This window comes from Watersipora subatra, chromosome 2, assembly GCF_963576615.1.
Source record: "Watersipora subatra chromosome 2, tzWatSuba1.1, whole genome shotgun sequence".
Taxonomy (NCBI): Eukaryota; Metazoa; Bryozoa; class Gymnolaemata; order Cheilostomatida; family Watersiporidae; genus Watersipora; species Watersipora subatra.
The window spans coordinates 24,400,440-24,422,630 of record NC_088709.1 but is presented as its reverse complement, the minus strand read 5'-3'; the positions used below and the strand labels follow the sequence as shown (position 1 = coordinate 24,422,630).

Genomic DNA, 22,191 nt, shown 5'->3' with positions numbered 1-22,191 from the left:
CATCGATTGATATGTTTACGCTTTGGGAAAGAGGTTACCCAAAAGTTCTGTCTACCAGAAGGTTTTGCCACCACTAGAGAAAAAGACACACTCACACAATCAGAAACTGTGCAAACAGTCAGCACAATAATCGGATCTCATATCTTGCCATAGACCTATTAACTATACTATCAACTATTAGTACTTATAGTCAATAGGTCTATGTATCTTGCTATGTAAAAAAAACCAATGCAACACTTTCCAACTAGAAGACTTTTCAGTTGAGACTAACTGTGAACAGTCAACACTTAGCCCTATTGGTGAGTTGACTTTCGCATCAAATGTACAGCATGAGTGGTCATTCTGTGTCATAGTCTGGATTTCTTTGTTATTGCATCGTTGTTATCATTAATCACATGCGTATTCTAAATGCTTCATAATGATATTGAATGTTTCAAGACCATGGACTGCAAATGAGATATTTTGTACAGCGAGTGATGGAATCCGTTTGAAGTATAAAAATTTTGATGCTGTCATGTAACAGACCAACTGCTTTACCAATTTATGTATTTCAAAAGCTAAAAAATGTAAATGGGCTTTACAGGTACAGCCATCCCCTCCGCAACTTCAAATTGGCCATACTTTTACAGTCGAGAAATGTTAGCTGGCCTTTAGTACCCATCTCTTGCATCCACGATGAATATCAAGTAAACCCTTAAAACAAAGAATATTTCAACTGATAATTGCCTCTAGTTTATAAACGTTCGTACTACAGTATAGACCACTAGAGTAATGAGGGTCTTCACTGTTCTTTAAACCCGTCAGTAAATGAATCTTTTGTACTGGCAGTATTATAATTTCCCACCACTGTCAAACCTGCATCTGTAAAATATCTGTTATATATCAATGACCTGCCTTCGCAAATTACCTCCGAATGTCGATTGTTTGCGGATGACGTTTTGCTGTACACTACTAGAAAAAAACTGTTAGTCTTACAAAATGAGCTCAATAAACTGCAATCTTGGGCCTGCGATTGGAAGTTGCCTTTCAATTCCTCAAATGTTCAGTGTTTTTTGTGGGTGAAACAAATTCTCAATAGGAATTTCACCTACATAATGTAAGGCTCAAAAATGTAAATTCACATCTATATCTAAGCATTGAACTTAGTTGTAACCTTAAATGGGATAGACACATGAACAACATAGTGGCCATAGCCTCTAGACTATTAGGCATGTCGCGCAGAGTGCTAAAAACTGCAGACACAAAATGTACATATTTGTGACTTTTGTTATAGAATAATCGGTAAATATACATAAATATGTGTATAAAAAATAATAATAAAAAATAAATGAACAACTAAAAGAAAAAGTTACGACATATTAATAAATGAGTTCTCACGCTTTTTGCTTCCTATTGAGGATCTTAGTGAAAAAACTTCTTTCTGATTCGGAAAAGTATTTGTGCCTAGCTAGGACTATCCGTTTATATTCTTATTTCGTATAAAACAATGTTAATTGTCTGTAATGGCCCTTCGGAAGAGACGTTTGATAGCATTAAACTTACAACGTTTACAACTTTATAAGCAACCTATTTTTAGGAAAAAATAGTAAGCATGGCAAATACAAGCAATTATTGAACAACTACGCTTTACGGCATTTTTTATGTTTGTAATCCGCTCAGGCGTCTGACAGTGCCAGCTCAAAACAGCTAATGTCCTAGCCCGCAATGGTAATCTTTTAATAATATAAGCAACGGGAAACGTGAGCACCTCCATAACAAGTTTTAAAAAATGGCTATGTCGAGGTTTACTATAAAAATAATGTCATATACTTGACTCGTCAAAGTTTACCATCGCATCGAAATGTTCAACCTTGGTTGGACCCACGGTTACGCGGGAGAAATGGCGATCGTTCACTAACTATTACGCCAGTGTGCTAATTCAAAGCATAATCTGAGTTTAGCAAGTAATAAAAATGTACGTATATACGTAACCTTTATATCTGAAATAATACAATGTAATCGTAAAGCAAGCACTTTGTAAGATCTTACCTATATCGACTGCAGTAGTTGGTATGGAGAAGTGTTTTACTTATTCGTTAAGCATTTCAGGTTGCGTGTCGGATGTTAGAGGTTCCTTGTAAGCTATGAAGCTCATAGTTGAAATTACAAGTTCACGTTGCATGAAGCTGTGAGAATGAGCTATATTGAAGCTACGGCAACGTTCTGCGTAATGTTGCAGAGGCACCTTAAAAGCACTAATTTGTTTTCCGCGTAGAAGTTTGCCGGTGTCATGGATAAATTTTGAAAAGCTATCATTGCGCGCAAGGTAAATTTTGTGATGAACAGCTCGTATAGCACTTTAATGGCATAAACTGTGTAGCTAAAGAACAATAAACTATCTAACTAAAGAACTTTCATTCCCAAACAATTTCACTCATTTCAGGTCATATCAAGATGCATATCACTTCACGTTTTAAACTTTCTGATTAGCACAAATATGCTATATTTGCTTTAATGAGATGAGGAAGAGTTCAATACGTAAACAGTAGCCTATGCCTTGAAAGTTGTCTTGTAAAAAGAACATAAACTGTTAAATGTTGTATGTAGGATGTTTAACAGTAAACAATCTCACGTAATTTTCTTAACCTATGGTTTTTAATTAATGCTGGTTAGGCACCCTGTGATTGTTATAGATCGTTTTCCCACTATTTGAGCATGGAAAACTAAGAAATGGGGGAAAAACAGGATAAGAAGGTATTCTGTATCAGAGGTTACACTCACAATGCTAAGTTGAATACCAAGGCAAGTATCAGTTTCTTTTTCCCATTCTATGCACCTGTCCCAGCCATCTTAGGTATTTTTCTATGGTTTGGCCTTAGTTGTGGTATCTTAGGTGCATCTACACTGTATTCAGAAGTAAAGGAACTGTCTGAAGGTCATCTTTGTAGTATGAGATTGCAATGAGACTCTGCTTACACTGCTAGCAGAAGCTAGCTTATCTATTTGACTATCGAATTCGCAGTTGTGCTACTAAGCTTGAAATCCAACCTCAAACCTATCTGGAACTTGAATAGTATTCCTCAAGCCTAGCTTTGATGTCTCCAGAGTTTCCTTGTCTGTCATTATTTTATCAACAAATTATTAATGGTTGTAGGTTCAGGTTGTAAGACTCGTCAATGAGTCGGAGGTAGATGCGGCGAAAGGATCTCTTGATTCAGTAACAGACTGTGTCCTCTATGGAACCTATTCAAGTCTTAACGTTATCGTAAGTGATTGTCTGCTCTTTCTCATACAGCCTCAAGTCTAGTTGGGCTTTTTTTAAGACTCCAGCTTATTATGAATCTTGCCTGGGAGTTTACAGAAAGCCTGTTGAGGAAATCCATTCTAAATGAATATATAAATGAGTTGTGGAACACATAGCATTTTGGTATCAAAATATTTTGCTTCACATATAATCTATATTTATATATAAATCTCAGTGTTTGCTGTTCCGTTGGGCTGTCGTTGGTGTGTCCAATTATAGCCATAGTTATAGGAACGAAAAATTCACTCCACACTGGAATTGAACTCGGAACCTCTAGGTTTGCAGACGGGGATGTTTAACCACGAGACCAAGTGGCTACACTGCTGTACAATGGAATAATTGTACTCATAGTTATTACATCGGTTAAAATATGCATGCTTGAAGCGCTGTTTGGGGTGGGTGAGTCGGGTGTGTGTAGTTCGGCATGTTTAGCTATAGCTATTAAAATCTGGGAATTGAAAGCTCACGTTCTGCTGCATTCGAAGATTAGTAATCCAATTGTCTAACATCGAGTCTATGAAGGCCCTTACGATTCATAGCTCTTACTATGAACTGTATACAGCCTTTTCTCGATTGCACACGCTAAATGTCATATTAATTGAAATTCTATTAACTCTATGAAATACAATGCTTTTTCGTCCTCGCCGTTCTTGGGCTAATTTGTTTTCTGCAAAACGATATCAACAATAATTTCTCTCAAAATTAAAATTTTGCGACTATATCTCAGTTCAGTGCCATCCGTTACGGTAAGAACGGGTTCACAAACATATAAATGATAAATTTTTGTTAAAATTTTACTAAAACGCATACTAAAAAACTCCCTTGAAGTATGTTTTTAATAAGCTAAATTCCTATAAGTTTGATTCTGCGTTTATGTTACACGTCTGTCTTGAAGGTAAGAACTCTGCACGTAGTACATGGTAATGTTACATTTTCTTGCAGATCATAACCACAAAATGCGCTCAAAGTTATTGTAGGTAACTATAGTTACTAAGGTTAACATACTGTTTTTTTACCAATTTTTAATGATGATTTTGATGGTTTTTACCAGGTGTTTGCATTAGATAATTACTATGGGTTTCTATATTTTTATTGGGTTCTTACGATATTTTCGCCTTATCATGCCAGCGTTGAAACAAATTAAAATCATATAACTGTATACCAGATAATTTGTCGTTGTAATTGTAGCGAAACAGACTACATTTAGCCGTCACTTGCTAATCATTTTACATTACACCTTTACAGCTTTATTTTTCCTCCTAATTTATTTCAACAAAACAACTCTTTCACATTATGAAATTTCAAAATTACAGTTTGAAAACCTTTACAGTTGTTTTCTTTTTTTCTTTCAATTCATTTGAACTGGGCAAAAAGCAATTTTCATGATAAGAAGTGTAAAAGTTAGAATGGGAAATGATGTATATGTTAAATAAAAATTAACTTTTTCTCCAAAGACTTTTTATCACCCGGGCAACGTCGGGCATTGAGCTAGTTAGATATAAAACTGATCTTGATGGAAACCATCTGAATATATAATGTGTGGTTAAAGTGCTTCATAAAAGATTGCTTTGTATGGGTCTCGGTCTTATGACATTTGGTTTGGTAGACCATCACCGCATAAAGCGCTTGTCTACCACCTTCCAAATTTTTTTAATAATCTTGGCTGTATTTAAGAACGGCGTTTCGTTATGTTGAAAAATTCTCATGTGAGGAAACAGTTAGAAGAGCAGACTACCAGAGCTCCATGCGCTACCTATTGCTACCGTGAAAAAGCAGGTCCACTGCAAGTGATGTCGGGCTCAATCGATGCCGAGCTCAACTGGCAATCTTTGAAATTTTGTTCTCTATATGAATTCGAGGCGATATATCTAAATGGAAGCTCAAGAATATGCCTTTGCTTGCAGTTAGGGCAACTGTCTTCAATGACCGTGTTCACATATTTTTGTCGTGAAAGCAAAATTGCAATTTTAATGATTTCTTTCATTAAAATGCAAAAAATCCTAAGCAGCAACAAGCTCACTACTAGTATATTATATTAGCTTGTTAAAGTAGTAATTTAATTCTCATTTTGTCATCTTAGACTTTTGAGTAATGTGTATTCTACATTTGACCAGAAAAGGTCGTAAGAATAACAGCTACAATAGCCAGCATTTTGTGACCTAGATGACTGTAGTTTGGGAACAACAGTCATCTAGGTCAGAACTCCTCATCCAACAGAACTCGTACATGCATAAAGATAAGATTTTGTTCAATTTATCTCTGAAATCAATTAATCATCTCACAAACTTCGATTTTAGCTCTGAAAAATCACAAAACATGGCCAAACTAAACATATACCGTGCATTGTAAATCTCAGCAACAACCTTCAATTAGATGTATGCACTAACTATTGCTAGTAGTTTTTAGGTATATGTGCCTAATATTATGGATCATGTTTTACACATGTAAATTTTACAAATGCTAGTGGGAAAGGCCAGGCATAGTGTCACACACATGGGCAATTTTTTTTTCACCTTTTGTCATCATAATTTTCTGTCAGTTAGTGAGTAAACATGTTCGGACATGCAGAAACATGAACATTTTTATAATGAAATCTTCTCATGATGATATAGAGCATGCAAGTAAATTTTTCTGGTACAGTGTATGGCGTGCGGGACAATAGGTCATCTCTCAAACTTTCCTATTCATTCTGAAATAAATTTTGCTTTTTCTTGTATAATCAATACAAGAGTAGATTTTTTAGCCCCGGTGTTTTTTCCTAACAAATGCAATTTTTTCTTACCATGCAGACGAGCAAAACAATAGTTTGTCCAGCGCCTCACAATTTTAGTGCATTTAGTTGCAGCCTGTTCTTCCTAAGCTATATGAGGTAAAAACCTTTTATCTATAATTCGATTTTGGGCTGCTATGCCTCAGTCAAACTCGCCAATTCGCTGAAAATATGGCGAGCTTCTGTTTTATAGGCTAGCGGAAGTATTTGTGACGCGCCGGACATTTTCAATAGTATGATGTCTGCCTTTGTTTGAGATTTAATTTTGATACCCTGGCATGTGAAAGCAATGCTGAATATTCTAAACTCAAAAATCTAGTTTCTTTGAGAGAATTTCAAAATGAGAGTTAATTTGCAATGTTTTTTAATTCAGAACATGTCGTTTGTCAAGATTATCCTACTGATACACACACTTGGCATGATGCCGTCAATTCATGAGATAATCTTTGGACCAAATGTGTATTTTTAAAGTATGATTACAAAATGTAGCCAAACCTCAATGACAAAAGAACCACCCAGAGGAACTTTCCTTTTAAACTATCTCCAGTTATTGCCCCAGCGAGAGCTATCAGGTCACTGAGATACTTTTTACTAGAAAATGAGGAAATAATGGCAGAATATGACGATTTTAAGAAAAAATAGTTTACTGTATAAAAGTCTGATAATCTTTGAATTGTATGTGTTTTATGTTTCGTGTTTAAATAAAATCGGTATATTATACCATAAAACCTCTAATTGAACACCATGGCCCTCTATTTCTCAACCTTTCATCTATCGTGGTTGTCAATTGGAGGCGGCGTTCAAATAGAGGCTGGCAGTCTATTTTTTAAATGGCTTGTCAGAATTTTTTGAAGATAAATATAGCTCCGATATGGGTGAAGCGAATGTCGCCTATATTTGCTCTCTTTTCTCGGTGGAGCGATATTAAACCATTACTGACACGAACAGCTTTCATCGTTTGTTCTAGGTAAATCAGATATTTTACAGATAAAACCACAATCATGCTAAAGTATGAATGGAACCCAGTTCCTCTCCATGAATGCACAGGGTTTGTCTACCACCCAGTTTTAAATATATTGGCTCACTATGCCTGGTAGCAGTTCTCAACATGGCTTACAGAATCGATCAAAGCGATCACTATTTTTTAAATGTATCAAAACTGGATGAGGAGGTATTGAACAGACACCAACATAGCTAAACCTTGCGTTATGTGAGAAAGTTGTTACATGTTTCCTTGTAAAAGTATAATCTCATTACCGGTTGACATGAGTTAGCCATTATAACTGAGTTATAATGGCCACTAATGATTGGTCCACTAATTTTCAAAGTCACGAAGGCTTTTTCACAGCGTTTCAATGTCGGCCTCGCAAATGACACAATCAACACAACAAGCTTCGCTCATAAATATGTGACGTATACTAGCTTTTTGGGAACGGAAGTTGAAGATGTTTAGTCCGATCTAAAATTATAGGAATGAGTGTATTAAAGCTCATTATTATCTAAATTCAGCCTTCAAAATAATCTCAGTTTTTTATGAAAGGTAGATAAGCTATTTAACATTGCTCGTAGCTTGGTACATAATGTTTAATAGGCTGAACATTGAGAAAAATGAGCTCAAACAAGCGCGATTTTATCACAAGCTAGCGTTGTTATCAAATGGCGTCACAATCAGACCAAAAATAGCCTTGCCCTAGTAGCAAATGTCATAGATGTCAAATATCATTGACGAATAACATTTAAGGTTTTTTATCGCATCTTTGAATTCTTTGATCTTGATAGAAAAATTTTATCACATGTATATGTGTCATTATGGTGGCTTCCTTTTATGTTTGCTCTTATCATAGATGTTTACACACCTGTGTTTGCAATATTTTACAAGCAAATTCATCCTATATTTAGATCATTTGATATTGCTTATTCACTGGTCATTGTCTTTCAAAAGATGAACCAAGTGTAAGAAGTGCTGAACCAGTCTCGTTTGCTATACATTCCTTTTCACAGATGAATATTTGGTATTAATGGAAATTGGAACCAAATGATTTTGAAATACTGGTCGATTTTGCATTGAAATGTGTCAAACAATAATTATTGTCTCAGTTGGCTGTAAACATGTGACTAAATCTTATCGTACTATGCTGTAGTTTGCAATACAATAGAGTCTTGGGATATGGCATTTATCCCTTCCAGGGTTGGGATCACACGGCGAAATCACCTTTTAACATTTGTGCTTTTCAGCGTTGCTCTATTGGAGAAATAACTTTTACAGAGAACCCCGTTTCCTGAGACTTCTCAAAATGTTTCTGAAATGACTCATGCGTCTGTCATTAACCCAGTCCATAAGACGACTTAAGATAATTTTTTCTGTGTGTTTTGTGCAATAAATCTGGTAAGGTTTTCAATCCAGCCAATAGCTTCCCATAATTCTGCCAGTTAAGTTTGTTGTTTCCCCATTTTTCAAATTTCTTTTTTAGTTCCAGCTTCTTTTCCATAGTAACCTTCTTGCATTCCCCTTTATCACACTTAACATCTTTGGGACCCATGGCTAACGGATTAAAGTTTGATATAAGCACTAAAAAGCACAATGTAAATTATACGATTTATCGTGATCACTTACAAGAGATAAACATGATGCAACCCTCCCCTAATTTTTCATTTAGCTAGCATTAAACAACAGATAGTCTCAAATTTCTCTCTCAAGCATTGTGGGATAATTTTGACCAATGGCATATCGTCATCTTAGTATTTTTGGCCACACCGAAAGGTGGGGTAACATCGTATTCCTCATCATAACCTAAAGAACCGTATCATAGTTCACTGTATCCTAGGCTGTTACTGTATAACGATATACTTTCAGTCTAGCTATCGATTTTGCCTATTTTCTTTCATGGAATATATGCACCAACCTTGATTTTATTTTGAATGTCTAGTCTCCCCTGAGTTCAATGTACAGCCATCACTCACTAATTTGTGGTTCACGTTTAGCGGCTTCAGTACATCGTGGGGTGACAAAATATTCATTAGGAACTTGAAAAAAAGTACAGCAAATGAATAAAAATAAAATACTCAAATCTCTCTCATACTCTTGTCCTACATCCCCCCCCCCCCCCCCCCCCCCCCGATATCCCACGAACATTATATTGTGATCGTAGTCATCATGGTTAAGTTATCATCTTAAGTTTTGTGAAGTGTAACAATGCAAAGCGCCTTGTGACATCTTTCCCTATGTTTCTTAAACGCCCTCTATTCTCAAATTCGTCTTATTATTAATTATTGAACTTAAGAAAAAGAGGAAAATGCTTACGATTGATAAAACAGAGTTTATTAGAGATGAGTTTGTTAGTTTGTATTTTGTTTATCGCAGGAGGTGCCAGTTCGATTGCTTGCGAAAAATGAGGTATTGCTATATATTCGATCTCAGATGTAATGGGAAACATTCACACTGCAATTTACTCTACTGTTTCATCATTACCCGCGACACTTATTGAGAACGTAATTTACATTTTATTCAATCAAATATGTATAATAATATATGTATTATACATATTTGATTAAATATTATTATTAAATACACATTATTTTACATTAATCAATTAAAATCTCATATCATATTATTATGTACAATATGAGATTATTATATACATATATTATTCAAAATAATATATTATTATAATCTTTATTACACATAGATTCAATCAAAATCTCAGATGTTATGAGAAACATTTACACCGCAATTTACTCTACTGTTTCATCATTACCTATGACACTTGTTGAGAATCAATACCCTGTCACTGATTCTATACCAAGTTACTTAAAGGCCTATTGATAGTTAAGGTTCTTAGTTACAGGCCTCTATATACAGGCTAGCATTGCTGTATCGACTCTACATTTTAGAACACAGCCCGATTAAGACCGGATATGCTGACTGTAGCAGCGCGCAACAAAACCATCACACTTCCTGCAAAGTATCAACCAGATGGCAACTGTAAGCCTCGTGATACACCTGTAGTCCACAGTTCTGCTGGTACAACCTCCGGTTCCAGTACACAATCGACGGTAATCGCTGTAATATAACACTATTTGTTATCGTAGTCGCTGTAGGTATATATGAGCATAGATCAGGTTACAAGCGACTCTCCATTAGATAAACTTGATTAACAACAAGTCTATAGATTAGAAGATCGATAAAAGGTGTAACTATTAACCGACTGGGTGATAGCATTAGATTGACAAGTTAATCTATAAAATTTTTATTATCAATCTGGCTAAGAGAACATCATTCGTGGAGGGGTATTTATTAGCTAAAAAATCAACCTAACTGCCAGGGACAGACTAAGTGTAACAAAAAGAATTTAAAAATAAATAGTAAATTAACTAAATTAGTTTGAAGTTTCTTTCATATATGCTATATGCTCCATTTTTACCTTGGAACCTATAACTGAGTCTACACTCGTTGCTTCATGTCTCACATCTGGCTTTGATCTTTTGTCTGCAAGTTTGACTGTATCGCGATGACGTCATTAATTTGTTTCAACCTGCAACTCTTGCAATTTCCTTTCCAATCTTTTGTTATAGAATACAAAATGGCTGAACTGTTAAATTACAGCAAAATTCTGTAAAGCTTACAACTACTAGTGGATTATTAATAGTATAAATAGATGTTTTTAAGGGTCTACGTGACAGACATATGGTTGTATGTCAAGCAGCTATGCAGAAGCTATAGCCATTTTTTTCTCTAGCTATGAATGGAACGTTATATCTTGTTAACACCCAATGTATTTCACTCTTATTGCCATTCTAAGACCTTCCAATTGCTAAGGCAGTTCATTAAGGTGATAGCAGTGCTGAAAATGGCTGTGACCGTTGTTTTAAAATTTTAGTTTGTTATGGTGAAATGTGACTTTCTGATTTCTATCATTTCTGTATGGATATGTATACCTTGCAGGGGGAGATGATTCTTTTGTTCATCCCAATTAGTGTCCTAGTTTGGATGCTGCGGTCGCTCATTCATATTCTTGTTTAATCATGCCTAGGATTTACTAAAATATTTTACATTAACTCGTAGTAGCTCTATATGTAGATTAACTCTATTAGTACTAGTAGTAGCTCTATGTGTAAGTTAATTCAATTAGTACTAGTAGTAGCTTTATGTGTAGGTTAGCTCTATTAGTGCTGGTAGTAGCTCTATCTGTAGATTAACTCTATTAGTACTAGTAGTAGCTCTATGTGTAGGTTAACTCTATTAGTACTGGTAGTAGCTCTATCTGTAGATTAACTCTATTAGTGCTAGTAGTAACTTTATGTGTAAGTTAATTCAATTAGTACTAGTAGTAGCTCTATGTGTAAGTTAATTCAATTAGTACTAGTAGTAGCTTTATGTGTAGGTTAGCTCTATTAGTGCTGGTAGTAGCTCTATCTGTAGATTAACTCTATTAGTACTAGTAGTAGCTCTATGTGTAAGTTAATTCAATTAGTACTAGTAGTAGCTCTATGTGTAGATTAACTCTATTAGTACTGGTAGTAGCTCTATCTGTAGATTAACTCTATTAGTACTAGTAGTAGCTCTATGTGTAGGTTAACTCTATTAGTACTGGTAGTAGCTCTATCTGTAGATTAACTCTATTAGTACTAGTAGTAACTTTATGTGTAATTTAATTCAATTAGTACTAGTAGTAGCTTTATGTGTAGGTTAGCTCTATTAGTGCTGGTAGTAGCTCTATCTGTAGATTAACTCTATTAGTACTGGTAGTAGCTCTATCTGTAGATTAACTCTATTAGTACTAGTAGTAGCTCTATGTGTAGGTTAACTCTATTAGTACTGGTAGTAGCTCTATCTGTAGATTAACTCTATTAGTACTAGTAGTAACTTTGTGTAAGTTAATTCAATTAGTACTAGTAGTAGCTCTATGTGTAAGTTAATTCAATTAGTACTAGTAGTAGCTCTATGTGTAAGTTAATTCAATTAGTACTAGTAGTAGCTCTATATGTAGATTAACTCTATTAGTAGTAGCAGTAGCTCTATGTGTAAGTTAATTCAATTAGTACTAGTAGTAACTTTATGTGCAGATTAACTCTATTAGTTCTAGTAGTAACTTTATGTGTAGATAAACTCTATTAGTAATACTAGTAGTAGCTCTATGTGTAGATTAACTCTGTTAGCACTAGTAGTAACTCTATCTGTAAGTTAACTCTATTAGAATTCCTAGTAACCCTACCTTGCCTATATAATGTGTTGCAGGTTGCGGCTCCCAGCACAAGTACCAGCCATATATCTCATGCGCAGACTAAAAAACCCTCTAGCAACAGTTTGCATAGCAAGAAATCTAACTCGAAATCTCAGGTTTGTTTGTTCAAACTGATATGCAAGTGAATTATGTTTACATAATTGCATCGCTTTATGTCACTCTATTTACCACTCGTTTATGTGTCACTCTATTTTGCGAACTACCACTTTCAAGGGTTTAATGCTAACCAAGGATGTTCAAACATGCAACTGCAAAGGTAGTACTGCCTGTGTAACCAAGGAAACCTGCTGAACTAGGCTCTAGTGATGTCATCACTACACCTCTCTAGCCTGTTTATAGTTCCCTCTATCGCATGCTACTTGTTAACTACTGGTACATGTATGTTTGTTAGAGGAAAATAGAAAATGCTCCAAGTTTGATCGGCGTCCAAATTCTATCGTGCTTTCACATTTCGCTTCTCCATGTTTCATTCATCCGTTTTTGTTTTGTGGCGGGGTTTCGGTTTTTACAAGCTATTCACCTCGCCACGTATACACAACATTTCTGTATGGCACACCAATGAGCAGGTGTTTGGCCGAGACAGTAATTAGAAAAATCTTACAAAGTGTGAACCAATCATTTCTGTTGAGCCGTGTCAAGGACAATTTTACTCTTTAATTCTCTTTTTTTTGTGTCCCTCCTTTTTCTTACATTGAGCAGAGCATCCACTAGAGATGTGTGTGGGCATGTCAGGTGGTGGCTCACTGCAATAACGCTTCTAAAAAAACTCGTTTCACATGACACACTCAGTGTCTCAGGCCAACCTACATGTATCTCACCAAAAGCAGGTCGTGTAACATTCAGAATAGAAGAATCATGTCTAGTAAGAGTATATTTTTGGTTTTTCAGCCCAAGCTATTCTTTTCACAAGCGACTACCTCATCAAAGAAATCTGCTGAAACTACATCATCTGCTAACTCTAAATCCTCAGTAGAGTCGAACAGTAGAGATGTTGGTGTTGACTCGAAACAAGCCTCCGAAGGTGAATTGAGCCCCAATAAGTCATCGGACAAGGAGAATAAATCCAAGTGAGTTCTTGCTGTGGTATGTCAGTGTTGGCCAAAATAGCATCACAATGGAACAAACTTGCTTGATAGACAACTAGTAGTATCGCATGGCCCACAATGCCAACGTCGGTGAAAATAGATTAGAAGCTTTCTTAAGAAATGTTCAAGTAGTGAAAATTCGGCTCCATAACAAAGCACCTGCTGCTTGATGACAACAAAAAGCTATTTGTTGCTATTCATCAACCTTTCATGATTACAATGCATGTGAAGAAGATATTATTTCCTAGTGAAAGGCATGCTGGGAATGAAATTGAATACAGTAATACTTCAACTTACGAGTGCTCCAACGCATGAGAAACTTGAGATACGAGCCAGCTTTTAAGCACATTTTAGCACTAACATACGAGCCATGTTTGAGATACGAGCACGTGAGTCAGTTGCCAAGTATGCCGGAGGTGTTTTATGAGAACAGCATCACTCTGTATTTTTCAACTGCTCAGGTTATACTTTTGTACTGTGTTTTTTTGTGTGCGATTTTCAGTGCAGAATTATGTGAATTAAAAGTACTCTGCGTTGACCGAAAGTTTGCCAGTAAAATGAAAGATAATGCAAAGAAAATGCGAATGATAACAGTTGATATTAAACGGAAAATTATTGAAAAATATGCAGAATGTGTATGCGTGATTGAGCTAGCTCAGCAATATGACAGAAATACATTCACAATTATCAAACAGAAGGATTATATTCAGGGCATTTAGTTCGCAAAAGGACTGGCCATAGTTTCTAAACGGCGCAGCGATCTTCACGACCGCTGATGGAGAGACTGCTCAGGCATTGGATAAACAATTGGCCGGTGACAGCGTAACTGAAACGATGCTATATGAAAAGGCCGGTACTATCTAGCAAAACTATAAAAATAGACATTCGGACAAGTTGGCTAGTGGTCGTGCATTAACCTTTTGTGACAACACCTGCGTTCATCCTAATCGCAACATGTTGAAAGCGCGACAAAGGCAAATGTCTTTAGATAGGATTATCTTAAAACGGCCGGCTAGTCGTGAAAGCGAAACAAAGGAAAAATTAGCTAACCAGCGAGAAACTTCAAACTACGGACGCCGAAGAAATTTTAATTACGTTAAGTTAAAAATGAAAGTTTGCTTTTAGGTTTGCTTCTACGTTTGTCTTTAGAGACATTGATAAAATCCAAATTTATCAAAGTCAACTGTTGTAATGAAGGATAGCTTATATCTCCCTCTCTGGCAAATGCTAGCGTTAGCTGCTATTGTATGTATTTAATTTTACATTTTAATTAATCACATTTCCTTGCATTATTTTTTAATTGTTGCTTTTTGAAAGCATTTGGTAAATTAGGACAATAACCAACATGTTCTTTCTGTTACAATATCTTGTTTTGAGTGTTTTATTTGCATTTTTTAGAGAATGGAAACCAATCAATATATATTTAATGGTTCTATATATAAATAAATTACACCAACATGTGAGTAAATTAACATACGAGCTCAGTCTCGGAACGCATTAAGCTCGTAAGTCGAAGTATGACTGTATAATGTTGCCTCATTTTATCATTATGGTTTTAGTTTGATCAAAGACTTCTTGCATCAATAATCATAACCAGTAGTCCCTAAATATTTAGTTTATGGGGCTGGATTAGTTCTTTGGCTAGTATTCCTTCTTGAACGTTCATCTTTGATTGCTTAGTAGAATTAATTCAAAGCACAATGCTTCAATGTAAGTAATTGTTGATATCGGAGTGACCTAGTTTTCATTAATGGCATGAAATGGGACTTCTTCTATTTTGTGTTTTAATTTTTTGTGGTCAGTGGAGAGCAAGTTGAACTTTTTTATGGTTACAAAAGAGTAAATTGAATCATTTTCTTTGTAAAACTTTAAATTCATTACCTTGCAGTTGTTCTGGTTTTGTCTAAAGATTGTCTTATATAGATTAAGACAATCTTTAGACAAAACATTAAGACTACAAGATTAAGATGTCTTGTTCTTGTAGAAATGACTCTCGACTTAAAAGAAACCGAGTTCGAATGTTCAGCTCTTCTGAATCTGATTCAGAGCCTGACCTTCTTGATGACAGGAAGCTGTCTAAGGCTGAGAAACATAATCAAAACACAAAGGCGGAAGGTCAGAATCCTTGTGTCTATTTTTGCATACATATCTCCCCTTTTATTATCTGACCTTGACTTGGCACGACCTCTGACCTTCTCTTATTGTTTCATTAGAATCCTCGTCAACTCTTCAAACCTCTAATGGACGGTCAGCGACAGCAGTAGCCTGTAGAATAGGCTCAGTCTTAGATCCTGAAGATCTGCAGAATGAAAGTGATGAAGACATTGGAGAATCTCTATCTAATAATGAGGTGTGCCATTCTAGTTTTTATCAGTTATATCTTGCCTGGTTGCTTATCAGATGGAAGCAGGGAATATCTTAAGTTAGGTACTTTGGTTGGTTTGGCACGATCAAACGATACAGTCATACCTTGACACACGAGTGTCCCAACATATGAGACATTTGAGATATGAGAAAAATTCCAAGGAAATTTTTGTTTGCCCTGTGAGGCTGCTCACAAGAACATCTTCGCTCTATTTTATTCGTCAGATCAGCTTGAGCCAAGCCGAAAAAAGAGGAAAATAGAAAAAATTAAAACAAAATTAGAATTGAGTTTGGTATAATGTAAGATTAAAATTTTTTTCATGTGTTTGTATAAAGTAAGCTAAGTTCATTTAAATTTATGGTGATTTCACCCTTCTCCGAACGCAGTGCCTTTAGACGCTACTGTCTGTCTTGAAAGTGAAAGCTCCATTTAGTACATTTGTTATTTTGTGAGCATAAATGGTGAATTGAAGCAATTAAAACGTTTTTTAATTTGGATTAATAATGGATTTGGATTCTAATGGACTAATTTGTATTTAGTTTTCTTATGTGGGAAAGATTGCTTTGAGTGAGTTAAAGCAGATTAACCCATTAAGCTTGTATTTCAAGGTATCTCTGTATTAAGGTATTTTTAAATGCAGGCATAGGGGAAGTCTAAAAGTTTAAAATTTGTTATGAAATGAAAAATTGTTCACATAACAATTTGCCGTTGTAGCATCAGAGTTCTCTGTTGCTTTCTTCACCAAATTTGTCTCCATCTATTCTAAGCAATCCCTTTTTCAATGGCTTCTCATAATTAGTTTAGCCTCCTTTAAATGACTAACTATTCTATCGTATCTATAAATCTCAAAGACTTGTAGTTTGTAGTGTGTCGGTGTATATCCAGCTATAGCGAATAAAATCTAGCAACAAAAAATCCGCATTGCACTGGATTAGAACTTGGAACTACAGATCAGAAGGTGGCAGTCTAACCCATTAAGCCACGCGAGATACATTGAATATATTGGGCAGGTAGTCATTACACAAGTTAAAATGCGCGTATCCATTTTGGTAACTTCAATTGAAATTTGATTTTAGTCAGCTCTAGTTTTACTATTGAGCACTTTTTCAAACAATACGATAATCTTTCGTATACATGTATATATATAATATTGTACTGACTCTGCAGAAATCAGAAGTTATCGATAGCAAGAAATCCAGGAAGAAGAGAAGGAAAAAGGAACCGGATGCTGAGAGTGAAGATAGCCATAAATCTAAAAAATCTAAAGAAATTAGTGAGTCATTGGGGGCATCAGTATGCCGTCCCATCGTTTAAGCTAAGCTGTCAGTTACATGTCATGGTTTCCATTTTACAAAGATGCCCTGTTACATCAGAGGTGTATTGCTATCTGTTTATATCTGGCTCGTAGTCTTGTTTACCTTGTTTCCTGTCAGTCTTGCATTGTATTCAGTATTGAGACACTGTAACGAATCCCTCATCTACCCAGTCACTTCCTGTTTAGCTATAAAATATAAGAGTTGCCTTTTTAGTGCTGCTTGGAAAACCCAAGTAGATACTTGTAATGTTAATATGACTGCTGATTTTAATTATTTGTGTGTCACTGATAGCCTCTGGTTATCTGAATATGGCAGATTGTTGATCATCTATGTGTCACTGTTAGTCTCTGATTATCTGAATATGGCAGGTTGTTGATCATCTTTGTGTCACTGGTAGCCTCTGGTTATCTGAATATGGCAGATTGTTGATCATCTGTGTGTCACTGTTAGCCTCTGATCATCTGAATATGGCAGGTTGTTGATCATCTATGTGTCACTGTTAGCCTCTGATCATCTGAATTTGGCAGGTTGTTGATCATCTATGTGTCACTGTTAGCCTCTGATCATCTGAATATGGCAGGTTTTTGATCATCTATGTGTCACTGTTAGCCTCTGATCATCCGAATATGGCATTCCATGATCACCTATGTGTCGTGCTAGCTTTTGGTCACCTGAATACCTGTCTTACAAGGTCACAAGCACTTGCATGTGCGCTTCAGTCTCTTTTCTCATTTACAGGTTTTGGATCTGTGAAAGTTGGTGAGGCCTGCTCATCCATGAAGTACGTAGACAAGACATACCTAGACGATGAAGGTTTTCTTGGTAAATATTTCACTTTTATCAAATTCGTACCTGCATATCAGTCTTTTTCTTATTTTGTGTGCTGTATTTTGATGTGGTTATGTTCCATTTAATGGTATTGCAATACCATTTTTGTTGACAATACAATCAAATTTCGGCCGCATCTGACTCCTGAATATGACCTAATTTTTAGAGCACTTAATAAATTTCATTTTCACATTCAGGGCAAAACGTAATAGTATGAATAAATTTGAACAAGTTAGGGGCTGGGCAGTATTTAGTTGAAAGCTCCTGACCCACAACTACATCATTTATGGTGTGAAGTTTTATTTTTAGTTGTATAGACAACTCCTGTCATTCATGTGGAAGTAATATTTTACAAGTTTCTGGCTTGCCCAAGTTCTGATGTAATGTACTCCTCTGAGTTATCCATATAACAAACATACATGAAAGTGATTTTCTTTTGTCATGGTAATCACGGCGGTGAGTCTTTTTTTCTTAGCCTTAAAGCAAGCCGTAATTTTAGCTACAACTTTCGTCTTCGATGCAAGTTGGTCAAATTCTTTGTCAAAAAGAAATTGAAACACAGCCAAAATTTCTTCCAGGTGATTTGAAAATATCTTGTTCACTTGGTATGAAGAATTTGTTGCTATGCCGATCAGCTCAAGTGTTAGGCGCTCTCGGAGCTAGGAACAATTGGGATTCATGCACACCTGGTTTCAGTTAGTTTATATAGTGATACAATGGATGAACCATGGCTTGTCGATGCTTACTTCCAGTGGTTCCATTTACAGTTACTGAGAAAGTTCTGGAAGAGGTTCCAGTTACAGATACAGAAAAGGTAGAGAAGAAGACCGCTGCCAAAAAGAAGGTAAAATTTTAGCTTTAAGCTCAATTATTGCTTCCATTTTTCTCCTTTTTCTTTTATCTTCTTGGAAACGACAAGCTGAGCCTTATAAAAGGTTTGAGAAGTGCTACTTAAGTTCTTTGAATCATCAAAAACTCTCCTATTCCCCCAACTTCTCTTGTTCTTCGCTCTTACAGCTCTCTTCTGTTTTAATATTTCTTTTAACTTCGAATCATTCTTCTTTGCCTATTTTAGCTGCTTGGTCAGTGTTAATGCTGCTACAGTAAGCACACATCAATGAGCTTTCCTCAGTGTAGTTGAAGGCGTTCTTTTTGTGGTATGAACTTCATGAAGGAGTTGTGTTCTGTTGTGCAGTGATGCTTGCGGTGCATAGTTGTTAGGGCCTGGCTACCCAAACTAACAGAATGCATAGCTGATGCGTAGTGCACTTATTTACTGTAGCTACACACTCTGATTACTGTGACTACACACCCTGATTACTGTGACTACACACTGATTACTGTAACTACACACTCTGATTACTGTGACTGCACACTCTGATTACTGTGACTGCACACTCTGATTACTGTGACTACACACTCTGATTACTGTGACTACACACCCTGATTACTGTGACTGCACACTCTGATTACTGTGACTACACACTCTGATTACTGTGACTACACACTCTGATTACTGTAACTACACACTCTGATTACTGTGACTGCACACTCTGATTACTGTGACTGCACACTCTGATTACTGTGACTGCACACTTTGATTACTGTGACTACACACTCTGATTACTGTGACTACACACTCTGATTACTGTGACTGCACACTCTGATTACTGTGACTACATACTCTGATTACTGTGACTACACACTCTGATTACTGTGACTACACACTCTGATTACTGTGACTACACACTCTGATTACTGTGACTACACACTCTGATTACTGTGACTGCACACTCTAATTACTGTGACTACACACTCTGATTACTGTGACTGCATACTCTGATTACTGTGACTACACACTCTGATTACTGTGACTGCATACTCTGATTACTGTGACTACACACTCTGATTACTGTAACTACACACTCTGATTACTGTGACTACACACTCTGATTACAGTAACTGCATATTCTGACGCAAATAAACGAAACATGATGTTGACAAATAGATTGACCAATGAAAATCGGCCTCAGGTCATGACATCCTTGCTGGTTCTTTTATTACCAAGAGTTGAAGTACTATCAGCACTTTGTCTATCGTCAATAATCTTTGGCAGTAATAGAGTGTGTGACAGCAATATGTGAGTTTGCTATTTCCAATATTTGCTCAAGAAAAGATTGCTAGACGCTAATGATGAAAATCAGTGAGCACAAAATAATTCTGGTTCATGCGGCAAATCAAACTAAAAAAGTTAGTTTCAGCCGATTTAAATACCTTGAGAGTTATCTGATTGGTTGCTTGGACAGCCCTAATTTACACTAGTGGCCTTGAGATATCTTTTACAAGTGGGGACGTCTTTGGCTATATATAAATGATTGCTTGTGCGAAGCCCTACCACCATCATTTGGAAGTGAATCCAGCTTCTGCTGCAATTTAATGAAGTGTTATTGAGATTATGTTTAATGGAGTCAACTATCAATGTAAACCAGCATCTCAACACACTTTTTACACAATGCCTTGACGACACATTGGCTACTCAAATGATGCATTTCTCGTGGTGTGTTTATCCACTTCTTTACCCTGATTTAATTTCATTTCGTCTCTGTGCATTCTTAAACTTGACCAAAGCACTTTATAACACTACACATAGGTAATATATTTTTGGGAACTCTGGGATCAGTCTGCACTCCACTGCTTTGGAGTTGCATTTTCTTTGTAATTATCAGATTTTTCCAAAACGGCAGTTATTGTTTAAGGAAAGCCTAGTTTTGTATTTCATTTTGTATTTACAGTTTCACAATGACCGATCGAGAAGGTCTACAAAGGTTGCCACCAATGTTTTTATTTTGTTCCTGCTTTGGAACAACACATAAAAAAGTCATATCGTTACAACATTATATAAGTGACCTTATGTTGGTAACGAAAGTAGACATCATGATGGACTGAAACTCCAAATTTTCATCGTCTCAGTCACCTAGCAAACAGGAATCATAGTTTGTTGTGCCAAGATCTCTCTCTTGCAGTCAGTCGTTTCAACAATGACTATCTTACGGTTTAGGCGTATCTCTGACTTCCAAGCAGCTCTGTTTTCCACCTTCTCTTGTTTATGTTAGTGCTGCACTGTAAAACGATATCATTCGATGTGACGATATATTTCAGTGGATGATTTTAAATTGGGTCAGTTTTCAAATTGATATGAATATTGAAGCCGATATTTTATCGAAATATCAGCTTATTTAATTTTGCAAAATTGGAGTTGTCTATTATTTTTAACGTAAAAAGGGGACAACTCCTGTTTTTCAACCAATATTGACTAATATCCTCTCATATCGTTCATGTTAAAGCCTAACACTATATATTGAAAGGAGACAACTCCAATGTTCGATATTTTTTGATATCCGATATATTTAGAGACCAAATAATCAAATGTACATGCAAAGATATCGTGCAGCACTAGTTTATGGGCAGTTTCCTCAACTTTATTTTACACCTATCTACATGTTTGCGTCTCAGCCTGGGTCTGCCATCTTTCCTTTTTCCTTTGTAGAGTTGTGAATATAATAGTTGTCAAGATCTGTAAGATAGCCAATGCTCTTTGTGTTGCCCTTCATGAACGTCTTCAGTGTGCAGCAACTCTGTTTCACTCGGCTCTTACAAACTTCACTGTATGACCCTTTTAGGAACCAAGTGCTGCCAAGCCCTCCAAACCTATTCCAAAGCAGCAGAGCTCTCTTTTCTCTTATTTCAAGAAAAAATGAGTGTAAAATATTTGCAAGCTGTCTGGAGAAAAGTTACAACGATCAAAGTTGAAGGAGACTTCAGCGGAGAGATCAATGGAGTGTGCACACTTTTTCTGTTCGATCAAAGCTTATTTCTCTATGTGTTTATCACAGTATATATTATACTGTACTTTTGTAGCGATTACTTCTCGGTATAGAACTGGACCTTTAATTGGCTAGTTTAGTTTTTCCGACACTCTAGTCCAGCCATATTGTCATTTCATTGTTGTTTGCATCCATATTCTTTGCCAGCTGAAGATTGTCTCACTTTATGTTCAAGGATAGCATACATTGTGAACCCACAAATTCAGATATCTTTAAAGAAACGGTGGAATTATGTGCATTTTATTTTCTATATTAACTAGTGTTGTTATAATTTTTTAAACAAAATTTTGTAAACATGAGCTTTTGTGCTATCAATTTTATCATTCAATAAGACAAATTTCAACTAAAATGGATGTTCTATAAATATACAGCTTCATTTCATGGTTTCAATGTTTCTATAGCTACCTACATGCATGCA

At 35.9% G+C, this 22,191-nt stretch overlaps 1 protein-coding gene across 1 annotated transcript; it reads left to right on the top strand.

Moving 5' to 3' along the window:
• Positions 1-1,887: 1,887 nt before the first annotated feature.
• On the top strand, positions 1,888-22,163 carry LOC137387456 (uncharacterized). The gene is made up of 12 exons (XM_068073885.1): positions 1,888-1,954; positions 2,673-2,781; positions 3,134-3,244; positions 9,945-10,106; positions 12,289-12,390; positions 13,184-13,362; positions 15,365-15,495; positions 15,594-15,730; positions 16,913-17,018; positions 17,800-17,883; positions 18,657-18,733; positions 21,570-22,163. Exons 2-12 carry the CDS (start codon positions 2,710-2,712, stop codon positions 21,645-21,647), a joined length of 1,239 nt encoding a protein of 412 aa, XP_067929986.1. The 5' UTR covers positions 1,888-1,954; positions 2,673-2,709; the 3' UTR covers positions 21,648-22,163.
• The last annotated feature ends 28 nt before the right edge of the window (positions 22,164-22,191 follow it).